Genomic DNA, 18,837 nt, shown 5'->3' with positions numbered 1-18,837 from the left:
ACAGAAGTTGCAGAACACGAAACCACAGAGCTTGAATGTGGTGGGCACAGGTGTGTCTTAAGATGGAGGAAAAGATCTTTGTCGGTCCCTCGTGGAGAGAAAAATCCCCAAATCAGATAATTGGGGAGTATTTTGTTTCAGGGTCCTACACAGAACTGCTGGAATTAGCAGGCCTCGAAATAATAGAGCTGGAGGAGTTACGCACTTCACATCAAGGACTCTTGCTATGTCCTGCAAGTGCTAAATGCTGTGATCTGTGATTTATTTGTGAGAGCTGGCAATACTGTTACGTGGTTGTATCAGTCATGGTCTCTGTACTTCCTACCACACCTTCCAGCTGTGACCCTGCTGTCAGTAGAAACTAACCATGTACATGATCCACATCCAAATACAGCTTTTTTTTTTTTCTGGTGAATTATATTGATTTTGCAAAAATGCTCTCAATTAACACAGTCTGCTAATTCTACAAATACGTTTATTTATCTGTGTCCTTGTTGCTAATGCATACAGTATGACATTGTGCTAGGAGTTGGGTGAACTTTGATTTTGTTTGTAGACTATAAATCAGGGCGATTGTAGGCTGGTTCCTTATTTTCTGTATGTTAAGACAGCTCTGTTGTCCTGATAATAATGTACTGATTTATTTGGCAGGATTTGCTTCTCTTAGTAGAAGTAGACTATCTCTATCATCTAATAAATACAAGCAGGCTTAATAGTTTTCCAGAAGGAAGTGTTATGATCACCTGGGCTTCCTGGTTAACTTGGGCTGAAGACCTTCATTCAGCAGTTCCTGTGTCTAGCCCTTAATTTTTGACTTCTGCTGGAGTGCGTTGTCAGAAACCATACTGCTTTCGCTGAGGATTTGAAGTGGCAAAATACCATGCAGTTTATTAATTTATAATATTAATATATTTATATTATATTTATATTATATATATATATATTAGTCCTTATGCACTCGGCAGCACCATCTCTCATTCTTTAACAAGTCCCTCCTTGCAGGGAGGTGCCTGGTGCTGCAGGCAGTGCTCCCCCATGCAAGGTGTCCAGCTCTTCCCAGACCCGGGTGTTGCGACACCCCCCTAAACAGCAGCTCCCTGACTCAGACTCTTGAATAGCTGCTGAATTTGGATGCCACAGGCTTGGATGCCCATCTCTGGCAGCATCGTATGTCTGATTGTTCCGTAGTTGTTAGGGGTTTGGTAGATGCTGAACTCTGACTACAGCACTTGAAGTGAGCAGACAGTTGCAAGCATCCCAAGCGTGTGGAAATTTGCTTGCCAAGTATTGCAGGGGCTTTTGTAAGCCCTAAACACCTTGCATTTATGTTCTTTCTGTGAATACTGGGGATAAAAAAAAAAGTCCTAAGATTTGGAGCTGATTAAAAGAGAGAAGGAACATAGTTGTTTAGATAACCAGGTGTGCTCAGCAAAGTCATTTACTTGGGTTAGTTTTGCCTGTAGCCATGTTTGTGCTATCGGCAAAGTGACAGTCCTATCACAGGAAACAGTTTCTACTGAATTCTCACCTTTGTAGTGCTGCAGAAGTGGCACATTATAAGAACATTGTGGTCATTTGTGCTTTTGTGGTTCTTTATTTTGTTTGGAATTTTAAAATTCTTTAATACTTTCAAAATATAAACAGCTCTGCAAGTTGTTGAGTTGCACTGAAATTGAATGTTGTAATACATTTCAAAACAGTTTTGGGAAGGAAACCTGAAGTCACTCAGTGGATGTAGATATTTTGCTGCAGCCCTGAGTGCTGAATCCCATCATGGCAGGGCTCAGTTCATCAAAGTAGAATTCATCTCATCTATCTCTAGCTTTCTAAACTTAAATCATCTAGGCCAGAAAGTGCTTCAGTCCAGCTATTTTGGGTGCCTATTTTAGGGTGGGTAAGTCATGCTCAGATGATGTCTGTCTCCACTGGCTGCAGGGTACATAGAGAACTAGCTTGGATGCTGTGCCTGAGTTCAGCCCTGGGGCAGCCCCACAGTCTGGGAGAGCTTGCAGCCTCATGGTGTCATTTAAGACAGTGTTTGTATGCTCTTGGTTGATAAATTTCTGCTCAGAACAGCACTTGGGCACCTCCTTCTCTTCCCCCCGAGCAGACATGTTTTCCTGGAATGAGGCCTCCAGCTCTTACCAGATGTCCCCTTCTGGCTCCAGCTGTGTCAGCTAGGATGTCACTACCCATCGCTGCTTCTCAGGGCCGGTGATGATCCCACAGGAATCTGACAGCAGGGCAATCTGCGGGAAGCTGAATCTATCTGTTTATTGTAAACAATTTGCAGCTTTTGGTCTGATCTGTCGTGATGGATTTTACCCAAAGTGGACCCTGCAGCGCTTGCATGAGTGCTTCCACCAGCAGAGAGAAGGCAGCAACCACTGGACAATAACTTCAGTGGCACTACAGCGTGTAAAGGGAATGTCTTTCTGCAGTTTGAATGGAGGAGACGAGGAATCTCAGCCTGGTTTCCATCCACTGGACTGTGCTGTTCTGTAGCTCATGTCTCATCTTAAGCCTCCAGTGATGTTAAAACACTGTTGGCTCTCAGCTGTGCATGTGTGATAGAGTGTTGACCTCTCTTGTTCTGCCAAGCTGAGTAAGATGAACCATCATGGAATGTGGTGTTCTTTGCAGGCAAGTGCAATAGGTACCAAGGGGGACTTCAGACAGGATAGCACTGAGGAGGACTACCTCTCTCAGATGTAGTGAGCACATATAGATAACAAAAAGTTGGTTGTACCGGGGGGATTTGTGAGAACAAACTAAAAGTACTATGGACATTAGCAGATTACTTCTGTGCTTGCATATATTCCTGCAGAGTCATTTTGTTTTCTCAGGCTTTACAGTCACAGATGTGGTGAGGCTATAAATGCTCTAATCTGTCTCCTTCTTAATTCAGAATTTGGACTCTTCCCTGTTCCATTAAATCCCACATTCAACTTTATTTTGAAGAGTTTTAGTCATAGGAACAGTGTGGGGACAGAAATGGTACATTTAGTTCTGCTGAATGGATATTGTATTAGATTGACAGTCCCTGTCAGTGTGTAATTGCAGATTAATGGGATGTAGTATGTCATTATGGCAGCTCAAGAGCACAAGTTTCGGAGCTGCGCACAAGTCCAGGCTTTCATTTCTTGTTAAAGGGGGCTACTCTGACATGTCTTGCACAATTTTCTTCCTGATCTCTTGTGTCAGAGAATAAGGATGTTTACAGTTCAGGTACTTAATTACCTCAGGAATATGATGCAAGACCAAGAGTGTAATTTAAAGGGTATGAGGAGATGGGGAAGAATTGATACAATATGGGAATGACAGAATCCAACAATATGCTATAAGGAATGAGATATGTATGAAAAGCTTTATGTTGTGAAATGAGCAGTCTTCTGTACAACATCTACCAGCAGATGTGAAAGTATGATTTGTGTCCAAAATGAATAGAGTTGCTGAGCTTTACTAACCAGACCATGAAGTCAAGGGAGGGACCATATTAATGGACGGGAAAATGAGGGCATTCCATGAATGTGTTATTGAAGTAACTTTCCCAGTTATTGCCGAGTTGAGCCTCTATCAGCCAGTACTTTAATACTTCATGTCTTGCAGCAGATGCCTTATGCTGAGCTGCTTGATTTGAAGGTGTTCTCACTGAGGACCACCTTGAGACATTTACCTACCTAAAAAGTACTTTATGTCTGCAGACAAAAATAATGCTATTTGGGAATTGAATAGATTGTAGTTCAGCCCTAGGGCAGGAGCTGAGTAAGGAACCAAACAGGTGTTAGAAAGGGCTTCATCACTTTAAGATGCAATAGACCTCCTTCAATTTGTCTTTCCTTGTAAGACAGCCTGCCAGCGTTGCTGTGCAGGTTCCAGGTACCTCCTCAAAGGCCACTTGTTCTTGGACTCCACAACTGACAGTCCTGCTTGTGCAGATAGTGCAGTGTCGATTGCAGTAAGATAGAATGGATTTTTTTTCTTTGATGGGGTATGGAAAATGTTCCTGTGTGGGAGTGGGCAGAGGAAGTATTTATCCCTCCCTGTCTGACTGGAGTTACATGGAGGAAGCACTAACCATCCCAGAATGAAAGAAATAGCTTGGAAACCTCTGTGGCAAGCACAGAACTGCTTCCTCCACGACAGATTTCAAGGCAGCAGTTGTAGTGCTGGCTAAAGGACACCAAGGAGAAGAGAGAGCCCACAGCTGGGGAGTTTCAGATGTACATGACATCCTCTGGGAATTTTTCCTCATGCTATAAAAAGTATGGCTTCCACTATGTTTGCTTGTGATGCTCCATTTGTTTATGCTTCCAACACTAGCATAAGTATTTTACATGTCCAGTTTGTTCTCTGCCATTGTAAAAGTGGAAACCAGCACGGCTTAGCAAGTCTTTACTCAGAGGATACCAAGTCTGTTGTTGAAGCTGCTGACCCAGAGGGGCCAGGGATGCTTCTAGGCAGAAGCAGCATGTCTCTTAATAATCTGATGTAGTATGACCTTGACTGTGCTTCTGTGTGTGAGTGTTAGGGACTTGTGAAGAGCTCCATTCCTCCCGTGCAAAGAACAAATATACTAGTACCATGCCCAAACCCCCATGTCAGAGTAGCAGCCCAGGGAGAGCATCATTGGAGCTACTATTGCTTCCTGTTCCCTACAAGTAGGCGAGGATGCAGCAGCAAAGTGTGGGGAGTGGGGTAACCAGAGTCTTCCTCCTCTCCCTGTTGGCCTGCATATCTGAGTCACATCTGGGGAAAGGATCATTAGGGCTAGATGTAGTGCCACCCATCTGGGAGCAGGGGTGCAGACTGCGATTCCTCCAGGGCCCAGGTGTGTTTCTTTGGACCTAGCTGTGCCAGGAAGGAGGTGACTGTCCACCGCCACCTGCCAAAGGTTACTGCCTCCCTGGTCTGTGGACAGAGCAGTGTGTGTGAGTACTCCCTTATGTGCTCCAGGCACAACCAGGTTGCCTAGCTCAGGTCAACAATTTGTACTGTTTCATACTAGCACTGATAATTTATTTTTCCTAAATGTAAGTAACCAATTTTGAAAAAAACAGCTTTTCAGGCAGCACTGTGGGTGATAGCATCCAGGACGAAGTTGCAGTGAGTAGCTGGAAGGTATGAAACTCTTCTAAAGGTACATGGGGATCTAGGAAAGAAGTCTGTGATGGCCTCAGATTCATAACTCTCTGCCCTTTGCTCAGGACTTCTTTGACAGCAATGGGTGAACTAAATATTTGTGCATTTATGGTTTGCAGAAAAAAAGTAAATTCTTAGACATAATAAATATATGTGGATAATACCACAGAACCACCAGCCTACTTCGAAAGAGTGGTAAGATCCTAATAATGCCTTTGTTTAAAAGGACCGAGACACTAATTAACCCCTAGAACTGAGGAAAGTATTTATCATTAGTACCATGCTGCCGGATTTAGTAGTATGAAAATAATGCAGTCATCTGTAATGCAAATGTTGACGTCTGATTAATAGAGAAAATAACATGAGCAATTAATCCGCGAGGGAATAGATTATTATAAATGTAAATTAGATCATCAAAGGATAAGCCACATGGAAATAAAACTACCTCAAAACATTATTAATTATTGAAATTCCAGTCAAAAAGGCATCTTTAACAATACAGTCCTTGGAAGACATGTCATGTGATTCATCAAAATTCTGGACAGGGTTATTTTACAATCCCAAAACTGATTATCTTCATTATAAATATAATGGAGACATTTATTCCACCCAAGATAGCATGCTGTTTTAGGGAAAGAGCACAGCCTTAGCACTAAACCGACTCAGTTCTGATTTATGCACACCCAATTTTTACTATAGTGTATAGTTTGCTTGGGTAAGTCAGGAGATACCTGCTTGCATTTTTTTAGGGAGGAACGTAGCTTTTACATTAATACATATTTGTATCTGCATATGATCTTAATCACCCCAAGATACAGTGTTGGAGGAAAGATTGTCTTTCTGGTCAGGGCATAGAGTTGTCAAAAATCTCCTCTTGCCTCTGAGAAAAATTTTCAGGTGACCTTGGGCAGATCACTTTATCTCTCTGTGCTTTGTTCTCTACCTTGAATGCTTCAGCTTAATCATGCATAACATGAAATTTCTTAGAAGGTCTTCATTTCAAGTAGCGCTTGGAATCTACCCTTCTGAAATCCTGTTTACTTTTTAAAAGCTCAATTAAAGATGTTATTCGTTTCTAACAAAATAGGGCTTACTGCTCTTCAAATGCTGTTAAATGCTCGAGTGACTTCATACTTTGAAGATACACAGTATTTTAGCACTCTTTGTAACATTAAAGGCCAGGATCATAATCTGCATCTTTCCTGAGGTTTAATTTTACATCTTGCTATTATTAGAGACCTACTTAGGAACTTGGCGGTTTTCCCCCTTTCTATTAAAACTAAATGTGCTTTACTGCAGTAGTTTAAGTGCATTTTGTATGGCATCAGAGTGGTGTGCTGAACACTGCTGAACTGGCCTTATGCAACACCTTGCTCCTTATGCAAGGCCAGTTGGAGTCTGAGATCTGTTGCTGGAACGAGTATTTGAAAGAGTGTCAGAAGGAGCAAAATATGAGAAGCATCTTTGAAGCTGGTACTGGCAAGAAGGCCTACGGGCAGTGAGGGAATTACTTGTCGCAAGGGTCCGGAAAAAGCTGACAACAAACTTTTGTATACAGGACAGGTTGACAAGAACATTGAAACTGAGATAGAATCCAAACAACTCTCTCTTGTTGTTCGGTTTCTTCTTTATTTGAGGAAACAAGATTTTCTAAGTATTATTTGTGAATAAATATTATCCAGGAAATGCTATATCTGTCCTTACTTTCTCTTCTTAATAGAAACAAGTCACATAACCCCAGTCTAGGTTAGCTTCTGGGTTAGAAAGTGTCTCGGAACAAGTTTTGCGTACTGCTTTACTTAGATTTATATGCTCCTTCGTCTGCCTACATCTTTGTATTACTTTATGTATATGGCACCCAGCAGAGAGTCCCAAGTCCTGGTTATCTTAGGAAGTTATGTGGTCACCTCTCCTGAGTTTTCTTTTGGTTTGGCACCTTACTTTTCAATTCAGTTTTGCTACATTTTTTTGCCTGCTTTGAAGGACAGCAAGGTTGAAATCTCTGTAGAAGATGGGTCTCCTCGGAGCTTCTCGGCTGTTAATAAACACTGACTGTTGACTGGTTCCATACAGGAATTGGCATCTCAACCATGGCTTGAAGTTGTTTTCCAAAAAGTTTGCCTTCACTACAAGCCACAGTCAGTAGTTTTTATTGCTCCTGAATATTATTTTCAGGCCTGGCAGACTTACCTTTTGCAAATAGCACTAGGGTGCCGATGATTGTGGTACAAATTTCTGTAGCTGAGAAGGCCACCTGATGGTAAATGTTTCTGCTTCTTCATTCAGTCAAATGGCTTTGAGGCATTTCTTACAGGATTTTAGTTAGAATATTGTATTAGGTACCTTTGTGCTTTTGAGGCTCCAACAGATAGATTTAAATGCTGTAGAACATATACAGAAAACCCAGGAAAAGAGAAGCAAATACCTGCCAGGAAAAAACACTTTTGCATCTTTATGCTGTCATTATCTCTTAAAAACTAACCCTTCTGGCCTGATTCCTGTGTACAGCACTCCTGTATAGGAAAAAACTTGGCTTTGACTAACCTTTCATTTTGTGCTCCTGAGCCTTTGTTGGTACCAGCAAGTCCCTTCTATTACTATAAGCATCCAAGTTTAAATAGCAACCTTTTTAGCCTGTAATGGAGGGTGTCCCACTTGGTCTTCTTCAGCCTGAGGAAGGATGAGTGTAGTGCCTTATCCTAAGGACCTGGGAACCTAAACAGAAATGGTAGAATATGTATTTTCCTGAGTTCCCTTAGGGCTGTAGAGAGAACCCTGGAGGGAGAAAGGCAGCTGAGAAGAAATGAATGTTGGTAAATGGTATTAAACACTAGCAGACAGGGAGACATATATGAATGCAAGATACATAGGGCTGTTAAGTGAGGGAGCAGACTGTGAACCCACTTTATGCCAGTGGCATGAGGAATGGAAGGAGAAAGGTAGCAGTCAGTAGATTCCCTTGGCTCCTCATAAATTTCAAAGTGGCTGCCTTTCCTTTTTTAGTATCCTGTAAAATGCAACCCTGGGACCATTAGAAGATGCGCTGGTGAAGGTGATAGGAAATGAGAGAAGAAATTTCCTCATTCTGGCCTTTGTTTTCCAGATCTGCAATGATTTGTTAATCAATTACTGGAGGTCAGATATATCTGTAGCTTGTTGAAGTGTTATGCTCCAGTAGACTATGTTATTCAACTTATGTTGTCTGCACCTTTAGAACCACACTTGGTGTGACAATATTTTAGGTTCACAGTGATGAAGAAAAGGATTTTAATTTTTCAGCACCCTCTGTGCAGAATGACACTTATGCTTTGTATATTCTTTATTTTTAGTAGGAATGTAAAGAAGTTGCTGTTTAAAACAAACACTTGGAGGCCAGCTAATTCCTAGAAATCATTTTAATTAAGGGGAAGAGGAGAAAAGAAGGCAGCAGCCTTTTGGTGTTCCTACTGTGGATTAGTTGGCTTAGGTTTGGAGGGCCAGTGATGTACTTCTGATGTTCCTCATCAGGATCCTCATCCTCTCCCCCATGCTTCCTCTAATCTAATGCTTCCTCAGTCTGAGGACTCCACCACTGTTGTCATCTCGTCAGGCCACGGACCTTTGGGGGCTGAGACTTTTTTAGCTTTGTGCTCAGCACGTGTGCAATGCAAAATGACAGTGTGCTCCTAGAGAGCAAACGCTAAGTGCTAATGAGAAGTTACCAGTGAGGTGTGAGGAGCTGCTTTGCAAAGCAAGTAGTATGAATTGTTTGTAAACTTTGTCAGTCCCTTCCCACTTTATCCTCGGCTGACATGCAGCCCTCTAAAAACTGAGGCCTGGGTTCATTTGTCATTGATTTCTCAAGTCACCCAGGAGGCCTGTTGCAGCTATGTATTTTGTATGCTGTGATCCATCCTTGCAGGAGGGTGGTGGGAGCACCAGCATCACGTGTGGATTTGTTCTGCTTGTAAATCAGTGAAGATTGTGTCTTGTGAACTGGTTATAAATTCTCTGGAGGTCAGCGGAGGAGTTTGGTAAACATCTTGGCCTTTCCATGGGGATCTCCACATGGCCAATAGCTCATTTGAAGTATATATTTTTGAGACCAATTCTACATGATCCCTAAGAGTGGCCATTCTGTTTCCTGGCAATCTGAATTCCAGCCAGCTAAGGTCTGAGCTTTGCATTATCCTCTCTGTCCCTCATATGAGGTAGCTGTTTTTCAGGAGGGTGTTTTTAAATGGTGTTTGCCTACAGAAACCTCCCAGGCACAGTAATCTACACAGGGTAGGAGAAATCTCTTTTTAACGGCATTAATGAAAGTAATTCCCTAACAAAATTCATTAACTTCAGTGAACTGTCCTCAGTGTCTATATAGATAAGACCTCATTACCCTCAGGATTGCTCAGTAAGTGATTCCCAGGCCACCATTAACTAACATTCCCCTTTCAGTGACCTGCTGGATCAGTTATGTATGGATTACCAATGCTTCTGGCTCCTCCATGCCCACTGGAGACTTCCCATTCCCCAGGCACTCTCTGTTTCTGGTTGCCCTGAGGCAGTGAGCTCTGCCAGCCTTGCTGTAGCCTTCAGTGCTGTACGGGCCTTGATGTACCTCTGTACTCCTCCCTGCCCCTGAAATTAAGGGTTTTTGTAGCCCCTCTTCGTGGGAAACAGTGTGACAGTTTAGGTGTCCCTGGCGCTCATGTCTGTACTCTGGAGGCTCTCCAGACCTCCAGGTCTGGGACTCGGGCTTCCTCCCAGGCTGGCAGTGCACCATCTTGACAATCCATGTAGTTACAGACAATGGCACCTCAAGCTAAGCTCTCCCTGTTAGGGAAATGGTCCAACTCGTCCTCAGTAGTGTCTGGTGATTGACCCATGCCATCCGATTGTCCTTGGCTGGTCAGGAGAAGCTCTGTGGGGGTGTGTGCCTACAGGTAAGAGAACGTGCTGTCATGGCAGCAGCTGAGCTGCTTCTCCAGGAAGGGTCGCTTGCCATTGGCCAGATGTTGTTGTGAGAAAGGCAGAAAGCTAGGAGTTGAGGACCAGAGTCACACTGCAGTGCAAGCTTGAATGAGTCACTTAGGTCCACACTGATGCCTTGGAGTTTTAGGCGAGTATCTGAAGTGTCTTAAGTTCAAAGCTTAGGTTGAGAGAGACACTTAGGCTAGCCTTCTTCCTCCTGTCTTTTGTGTATGCCATCTGGTTGTGTACTTGTTAGACAAAGTGCTGTCTCTGAGCGTATGTGCATGTGTGAGGGTACTCAGCTCTCACTAAAGTGGGAATCTCATCCTACCCAATACTATGCCCATATTAGTAGTAGTCATGGTATTAATACTGGTGGGGGCGGTGGGAACTATTTTATTGATTTCTAAAACAGTTAAACTCATTTAATGTAAGAGCATCTGTTTCAAAGCTGTATGCGTCAATCCTCTCAGTTTCACTCCACTGGCGTCATAGCTTTCTGAAAACAAAAGCCTTGTACTGTCTAGGGAGCTTTCTGCTGAACTTTTAATAGCTTTGTGATGAGGTGCTGTGCAATTCAGCAGGTAATTGGCCTGTGTGTATGTTTCTACAGGAGTATGGAGGTGAACAGCAGTTTGTACTAATTAAATAATTGCTTCCATTAAGCTGAACATAATTAATACAACTTAGATAATAGAGAAAGGTAAGTTGGTAATTTAACCATTGTGGGTTTGCGGCAGAATTTTCAGTGATTTACTTTGTGGCAAAGAAGAAAGCATTGGGAAATATTGCTACAGAACAACTCGAATGAAAAGGGATCCCCTTGCAGTATGCATGGCTGCATATTAGACTTGTGCTGAAAGCTTTTTATACTTCTGCAAGGTTGTATGGCAGATTATAGTTAGAGCTGGGAGGGAGTATGGGAGGGAGTTTTTTTTTTTGTCTCAAGAAGCTTTTAAGACTTAGAAAACTTGAATGCACTTACAAAGTTGTGTCATTGCACAAAGCACCCCAGCAGTCTGCAGCCTCTCCCCTACTCTCTCTAAGAGTTTTAACTGCCTGGGGTCAAGGCCAGCTCTGATTCAGGGCAGGTTCAGGGACAGGTTCCATAGTGCTTGGCTCCAAGCTCCAGTGTGGGCTGCTTCTCAAGGGGAGGGGAACCGGGAGCCGAGAGCGACAGCAAGGCAGGTGGGGCAGTGCCCTCACCAGCAATTTGGCAAGACCCACTGCACCTGAACAAGAGGAGCATACAAGTCCAGTGATGGTAACCAGGGCTGGCCAAGAGTGCAGTGATCAGTGCATAGAGATAAGGCAGGTCCAAGATCAAGCTAGGGTGTTGCAGTCAGGATCCGCATGGTAGAGGGGCACGCACAAGCTTGTGTGAACTCAGGCAAGGCCCGAGGGCTTGAGTTTAACCGCAGCTCCATAGCAAAGGGGTGAGGGCCCTGCTCAGAGTTATCTCACAGAACTTTCTCACACTTAGCTGTTTCACAGCAGTCTAGTCTCAGCTTATGGTTATGTCGTTCTAGGGCTGTGCTTGAGCATGGGCAGCCAGACCCACAGGAGAGAGGGGAGAGGCTGCAGAGCCTCTTCTGCACCCAGCTTAAATAAAAAAAATCTTCAAAGATTTTCACACACGGAAAAAGAGAGCTGCAGCCTTTTCACCTAATGTTGCCAGTGGCAGGCTGGCCAGGGTACTCTCTGGGACTGGAATAACCACATTCAGGACTCTGCTCGTCCTCCTCGCAGATCTCAGCTTGAACTTGTCTTCTTCTAAAATTAACATCTTGCTGTTCCTCAGATGAATATCTCACTTACCAGGGCTTTGGTTCTTCTTGGCAGGGATTGTTTTTTTCCTATTCCTTTTTTTTACACCTGAAATTCCAGCCTGGAGCTGGAAAAACTTTATGAAAGCCAGGCAAATGACAAAACCCTCTTTATTTTAATTTACCTCAATGTTTGTGAGTATTGTGTATCATCATAGGAAAGAACGTGTTCATCTCTGGTGTGGTACAGTAATGCCAGTGAAAAATGTGCATTCGACTATAGGTTGAAATTTTCTGTGTTTTAAATGCTTGTATCTAGTCCCAGAGCAAAGAAAGCCCAACTGAAGCAGGCATAGCTGGAGTGGCTGGGGCAGGATGAAATCTTTATCACCAATCTTGCTGAGCAGAGGCCAGCCAGAAGGGTGTCCCCCAGGCACAAGCAGAAACCATCAGAACTCCTTCATTTCACAGTGCTTTGTATCTGAGAAATTCCCTGAAAACTCCTTTTCAGGAGGGATTGTGGGACTGACGCTTAGTAATTCCTAGTAATTTTGTCCTTGCCATTGCTGCTGTTAGGGATGAATCACAATAGTTCAGTTGTCAGTGGAAGCTGGAGAGGAGGGCAGGTGTGCTCCTACACTAATTTCCTCCTTGTTCTCACTATGTATCTGTCCCTTCTCTCAGAGGTCTGAAGTCATGTGCTGGAGTGCAGGATTTACCTGCCTTGTCTTGTTATTTTAAATGTCTTCTAAGTATCAGCTAAGATCAAAAAACCTCAAGCGTTCTTTAGATAAATGGCTTGCTCTTTGTAAGCAAAAGCAAAAGATTGAATTGTCTTGACATTTTGTAATCTTTCTGGTTTTGCATGTTGAAGCTTAATTGTACTACAAAAGGCTCCTGTCATTTTTCTGAAGTCTGCCGGGTCTCTGCAGACAGGAATAATATCCTCACTTCCTTGCAATCTCATTTCTGTATCTGGTCCTGTGACCTTCAGGGGCCTGATGTAAGGTTTTGTTTTCCTCAGGACCGTGCTGGCTTCTGGACAGTTTAGGCATACCTGTTACTAAATTATATCTGATGAGGAAATATTAAAAGATCAAATATGGCTTTATTCTCTGGAACATGTCAGCTACATGAGTTGCTTGAGGGTGGAGCTGGATGAGTTCTTGTCAATCAATACTGTCCTATTCTCCATGGTACTGCATCTCTGTTCGAGCTGCTGGAATTTATTATTTGTGTAATGAGTTTTCCAACCTCAGCTCTAATCTTATTTACTTGTGAACAATCTGTATACAGCATTGCCACAAATAATTTCTATGCCAAGCTAATATGCAGTACGAGGGAAAACATATTTAGATGGCTGCGTTGAATTTGGGAGCCTGTGAAGCTCATAATTTTCTTATCAAATAGTAGACTGCAGCATTCTGGTACCATGCAGCCCATCAGGAGTAGATGTATTTCTGTCATGGGAAAGAAAGAAAATTCAGTCCCTTTCTCTTTCTGCTCTGGTGCTCCAGGAGGTGCAGAGAAGAGAAATGTGACCCCTGAGGATCTCCGCAGATAGCAAGAAGAGAATATATAGAGAAGGTGAAAATCAGCTACAGGATGCCATACCTCGAGGAATTCCAGATTCAATTGACTTTTGATACCTCAGGCTTTAAGCTGTCTTTTGGTAGTAGGCATCGTAGCAGGCAGCAAACAGCACCATGTGGGCTCTTTCAAGAATGTGTGTATGTGGGGGATGGTGTGTTGTCACTTTTTCCACAGAAATGTCAGAATTAATGAGTCTTTATTGATGGTAGAAGCATTTTGTCAATCATTCCCCCCTTGAAATGAAAACAATCCAATTAATAATGCTGAAAGGAAATGTTTCACAAAGGACTGGAAAATGTACCCATTTTGAATCCTGGTGAAAAATAGAGCCTTCAGTGTGCCACTATTTTTTTTTAAATTGTTTTCTGACAAGCTTTCTCTTGGTAAGGAGTCTCACACATCAGGGGAGACAAGGAGGTAGTGACTATCTGGCCATTGTGTGTGTGAGACTGGTGGTGGTAGTACATAATCCTTGCTGTTTAAAAACACACTTCCAGGTGGGAGCTGCCTGCAAAGTGCTGCTGGTTAGAGCTTCTGTCCAGCTGCAATGGCAAGGACTGTAGCTCACGTCGCTGGTGTTCAGATATTTCATAATCCAGGTTTGGAGTGTTCCCCACTCCTTTCAGTTTCCTGGCTGTCCCCGTCAGCTGGCTCAGACCTGCTCTTAATCCGGAATTTCAGCCAAGGCTGAACCTTGGGTACCAGGGAAGGGAGGCCTTGAGCTAGAGATGTCTTCCCTCCCAGGAGACAGAGTGCCCTGTTAGTTGCCTTTAGGGTATGATGGAAATATCATTCATTTAATCTGATCTGTTTAACCTTGGCCACACTGCCACTGCCCTTCAGATTTCTGGTTTGTATTTATGATACTTTTTTCTTCCCCCTGGAAACTGAGCTTGCTTCACCAGTTGGAGTGGCTGCTGAAGAGCAATGAATTCTGCCTTTGTACCAGGCTTTTAAAGAAATTATTTATGATTCCAAGATGATTGGATGTGTTTCAGTGTCAGCACTGGCTATGCATTTTTAAGAATGCTATTGAGAGTCTCATACAAAAAATCAGCTAAGCATGTTCCTAGGATGTTATTTTATAGTATTAAAGAAAGTATTGAGTGCAGTAGTATTAAATAAAACCTTTCAATTAATTTATCAAAACATTTCCAACACTTTCTTCCTTCCAAGACAGGCAAAATTTAAACAAATACCAAGCAAAGGAAGGGGATAGAAACATTTTTTTTGACCCTACATCTTACGTCTCTTTTGCTTTAACTGGGACTAGTTAGGCTGAATACATAATCATAAGCTCAGAGGCTTAATTTTTGTTGAGGGGAACTTCTGTAGGAGGAGTTCGAAAAGTCACAGTGTGATTGATGTCAAGTAAGCCTGAAGTTGCATAGGCTTTGAGCTTGTTATCTGCAATAATGTGAGTTAGCCTCAGTGAACAATCAAGAGCTGTAATAATGGGCTAACAGAGCATCCAGATTTAAAAAAATTTGGATGATAACAACGAAGAGATCTTGTGGTTTTTACCGTTTGAAAGTTAAATGAAAAAGTTTAAAGAAGAACTTTGTGGTTAATATTTTGATGGGGCCAGTATGGTTTTAAAAATTTTCAACAAAATGGATACTGACATTCCTTATTAGTCTGGTTTTCTGGCAGACATGAAAAAATAAGTTAATAAAACAAAAAGATTAAAAACCGTGAAAAATTAAGAAGCCATTTTAGTGATGTTGCCTATAGATATGTTTCATTAGTTGGGCAGTAGAGCTGCTCCTCTCCTTCAGGCAAAAGTCCAGAATTTATTTCTGGGCTATGTGACTGGTCAGTTGTATCTTTATATGCAGATCTCTGTGCTAAAATGCAAAAGGATTTACAGCAGAGGAGTTAAAGTTGTGGTGGTCTCTAAGAATATAAGCCAAGCAAATTCTGTCTCTAAGAATATAAGTCAAGCTAGATCAAGCAATACATAAGACACACAAGCACTTTCTTGGATCGGAAACAAGGCAGAAACTTTGGATAGGTATGTTGTAGAAACAATTCCTCCAAGTTTTATTTTACTCAAATTTTTGTTGGTTTTGCTGCTTTTGCCATTTGAAACTGGAACGAGCATAGAATTCTGTTTGTTCTAATAAGCCATAAATGAAAATAAAGACACATTTGTCCCAGTGAGGTCCTTTTTAATATGTAGAGTTCTCCCAAGATGTCCTCCTGTTCATGCCTCAATGCTTCACTTCTATAAAATCCTCTCTTGAGAGCTGCTGGGAAATAGAGTTTGGATGCATTTTTCCAGCTGTGAATAATCTGTTCCTGTACTATGGATGCACTTTGGATTGAGGACATTATGGGGGAAAACAGATTTTGTATCTTGCATGGCACTTTAAGTTCTGTGCCTGATGCAGTAATGCTGTTTTAAGCAGCAGAAGTGTTCACAAATGGGTAAAGACACATCAGTGCAATCAGTGGCTCATAGTCTCCTTTCTCTTACGGGATTACTTCTTACTTGAAAGATCTCCTAATGCTGTACTTGAATTGTTTAATTTACACAATAGATTTTTTTTCCTTCTCAGTACTTCTCCTGAACTGAGAGTGGGAAGGAGTGGCCCTATTTCTTCTGTCTATCTAATCTAATTAATCTATCTCATTTATTTAGTAATTAGAACATACAGATTTTTTTTTTTAGTCACGAAGTAGAAGGCGGGAGTGCTGAACATGGGTGTTCTTGTAGAGTCTGTCTGGTTGAATAAAACACATCCTGCGGTGCCATCCTCTTCACTTGAAACAGGTGTTTGAAGTTCACCCTTTTGGATGACTTTGAACTGAAGGCAAGGAAAGCCTACTGGGAAAATAAGCGTCAAAGGCCTTGCAGGCCTTTTGAAAGAGTTCAATCACTGTCTGATCTCACTGGTTTCAGTCAGGCTATTAGGTCTTTAAGCATCTTGTCTTTGAGGATTAGTCTGAACTCTTAATTGTCCATTCCTGATGGTTTCCATCACTCCAAGTGCACTAATCCTGCCTTAATAACTACGGCAGTCATTGCATTGGCATAGAAACTCTTGTTATTCTGCTTATAACATTCTCCACTTAAAAGCTTTCCCTTCAAAGCCTTTCAACCAGTCCATAATTGGGGTGATGGAGAGTCAGGAGCATGGGCAAAGCTGAGCAGAGCCATAGCACTTGATAAATCACTTGTTCTCAAGTTCTCTGGGCTCCTGAAGGAAGGGAAGTGTCACCAAGCCATCTTTTTACTAAAACCTGCTGGTAGCAAGCTGGCAGAGTGTTGATTCCCAGGCAGTTTGCATTAGAACGAGATCTAACATTTGCACCTGCCAAGTGCCCTGGGGGCTTTGAGAAGACTTCTTGTGTACTTTAGAAGCAGTATGCATTTGTATGTGTATGTGTTTGTATGTGAGTCTTACCGTGACAGAAGTGAAGGGCCATGAAAAAGGTTAAGGGACTGGAGCATCTCTCATATGAGGAAAGGCTGAGAGAGCTGGGACTATTTGGCTTTGAGAAGAGAAGGCTCAGGGAGGATCTTATCAATGTATATAAATACCTGAAGGGAGGGTGCAAAGAAGAGAAGATTGGAGCTAGGCTCTTTTTAGTGGTGCCCAGTGACAGAACAAGAGGCAATGGGCACAAGCCGAAACATAGGACGTTCTGTTTGAACATCAGGAAACACTTTTTTGCTGTGAGGGTGACTGGGCACTGTCACAGGTTGCCCAGAGAGGTTGTGGAGTCTCCATCCTTGGAGATCTTTAAAAGCTGTCCGAACATGATCCTGGGCAACTGGCTCTAGCTGGCCCTGCTTGAACAGGGTGGTTGGACCAGATGACCTCCAGAGGTCCCTTCCAACCTCAACCAGCCTGTGATTCTGTGAAGCTAAGTTTTAATACAGAGCATCACGTGGCCAATGATCTGCCTTGGGATGGAGGTTTAATTTTCCTGCTGTCTTGTCTCCTCCAGTGCTATGTGCAGTCATCTGATTCTTTTGTACAGTATGGTCCCACTAATGACACCTTCTGCTGTTCTATCAATTTTATCCAACAATTTCTTAAAAAATTGTTTTTTAGTTTTAGTTTATTAAAACCCCTCCAATTTCTGTATGCATGAGATTTTGGGGAGATCTCAGCTTTCATTTAAAAATATAAATAAAAAATTAGTCTTTGTGGTTATAGAGAAAAAGTTCAAAATAGTAACTTTCTAAAAAAACAAAATATTAGGTAATAAAGAGATTCTAATGCTCAGTGTTTTATGAAAACATTTGGATTTTAGGAAGCTGATTTTTTATTTTTCTTTAGATTAACTTGGCAGTATTAGTTTCTTGTATTTTCTGTTCTTCAAAAAACTTTTTTCTCCCAAAAATAATGGAATTATACATTACATATTCTGGATGTGTAGAATTTATGTATGCATTTTTTTTGAGTCTCAAGTCCGTGCGGTGCTCATTTCTGATCCAGTGTTTAATGTGATTTAAATTATGCAAAGAAGCTGATAATGCTACCCTGTTCTAATTGAGTGCTTGAACATGGGCCTAAGTGGAAACATGCTGTGTGGGATGTTCAGAAGTGCCCACGGGAGAAAGGAGCTTAGGTCCCATTGAGAGTGAAGAGCTCGATCCCACCAGCTTGAGAATGTGCTATCACCCCCATGCTCTGCTCCCACTGCTGTTGGTGGGTGTTGTCATTCTGATTACTTCATAAGCCATGCTACGGGTTTCATGCACCATCCCTTTACAGTCACACTAATGAAAACACTTATACCTTGCTAGGTTTTTCTCTATTAGGTTTCAATCCAGTGTTTTAGTCCAGTTAATGAGTGGGTCTCTTTTGTCCTTTCTGAAAGAGATGGTTAGAGAAAGTTGTTTTCCTTGTATTTTGCAAAAGACACCTGGCTTCTGACACACAGGCTCCTGTTTTGCAGGTCCCCCGTTTGCTGGTTGCGGAGAGGCCACCTTGTCAACTGGAATCACGTCAGGTGCTCTGAGCTCCTATTCCTGCATCAGGTACATGAATGTGTGATCAATTTATTGATCTAAAAAAAAGTTCTGAGTGGATAATTGCATTTGAACTTAAGGCCTCAGTGAATGGCTTTTTAAAGAGTAGAAAAGACAATCTGCAAAGGCTATTACAATTAATATAATGGATCAGGCTGGTAACAGAGAAGTTGCTTACTGCTGATGAGGATTGTGTTTGTTTCCCTCAGAGTGGGATGGCCTGGAAAGACATTGTGCTGAGCCGTTTGGGTGAGAGGACTGAAGTGGGCATTGAATTATTATCCCAGGATCCTCTTTTTGTTCTTAGTATTACTGGCAAACTAATCTAACTTCAAGTGGTGTGGGTACTGTTTACCTGAATACAGAGAGCAACTCTGTTCTTTCCAAGCCCGATCAATTTTT

The 18,837-nt window shown here is 42.2% G+C and overlaps 1 protein-coding gene across 18 annotated transcripts in view; it reads left to right on the top strand.

The window, feature by feature from the left end:
* Positions 1–18,837, top strand: part of TSPAN4 (tetraspanin 4) — a 469,335-nt gene that overhangs the window by 150,981 nt on the left and 299,517 nt on the right. For all 18 annotated transcript variants that reach the window (XR_012042902.1, XM_072863719.1, XM_072863720.1 and 15 more), the window contains one exon: positions 18,363–18,444. Coding sequence is in view for 4 of the 18 variants with exons in the window: in XM_072863708.1 (XP_072719809.1) it covers positions 18,363–18,444 (82 nt within the window). In the remaining 14 variants the exon portion in view is untranslated. The remainder of the gene's footprint in view (positions 1–18,362; positions 18,445–18,837) is intronic.

The sequence above is a fragment of the Ciconia boyciana genome, chromosome 6 (assembly GCF_034638445.1).
Source record: "Ciconia boyciana chromosome 6, ASM3463844v1, whole genome shotgun sequence".
NCBI classification, from domain to species: domain Eukaryota; kingdom Metazoa; phylum Chordata; class Aves; order Ciconiiformes; family Ciconiidae; genus Ciconia; species Ciconia boyciana.
The sequence above is the reverse complement of the archived record's forward strand: the minus strand, read 5'-3'. Positions and strand labels throughout refer to the sequence as shown.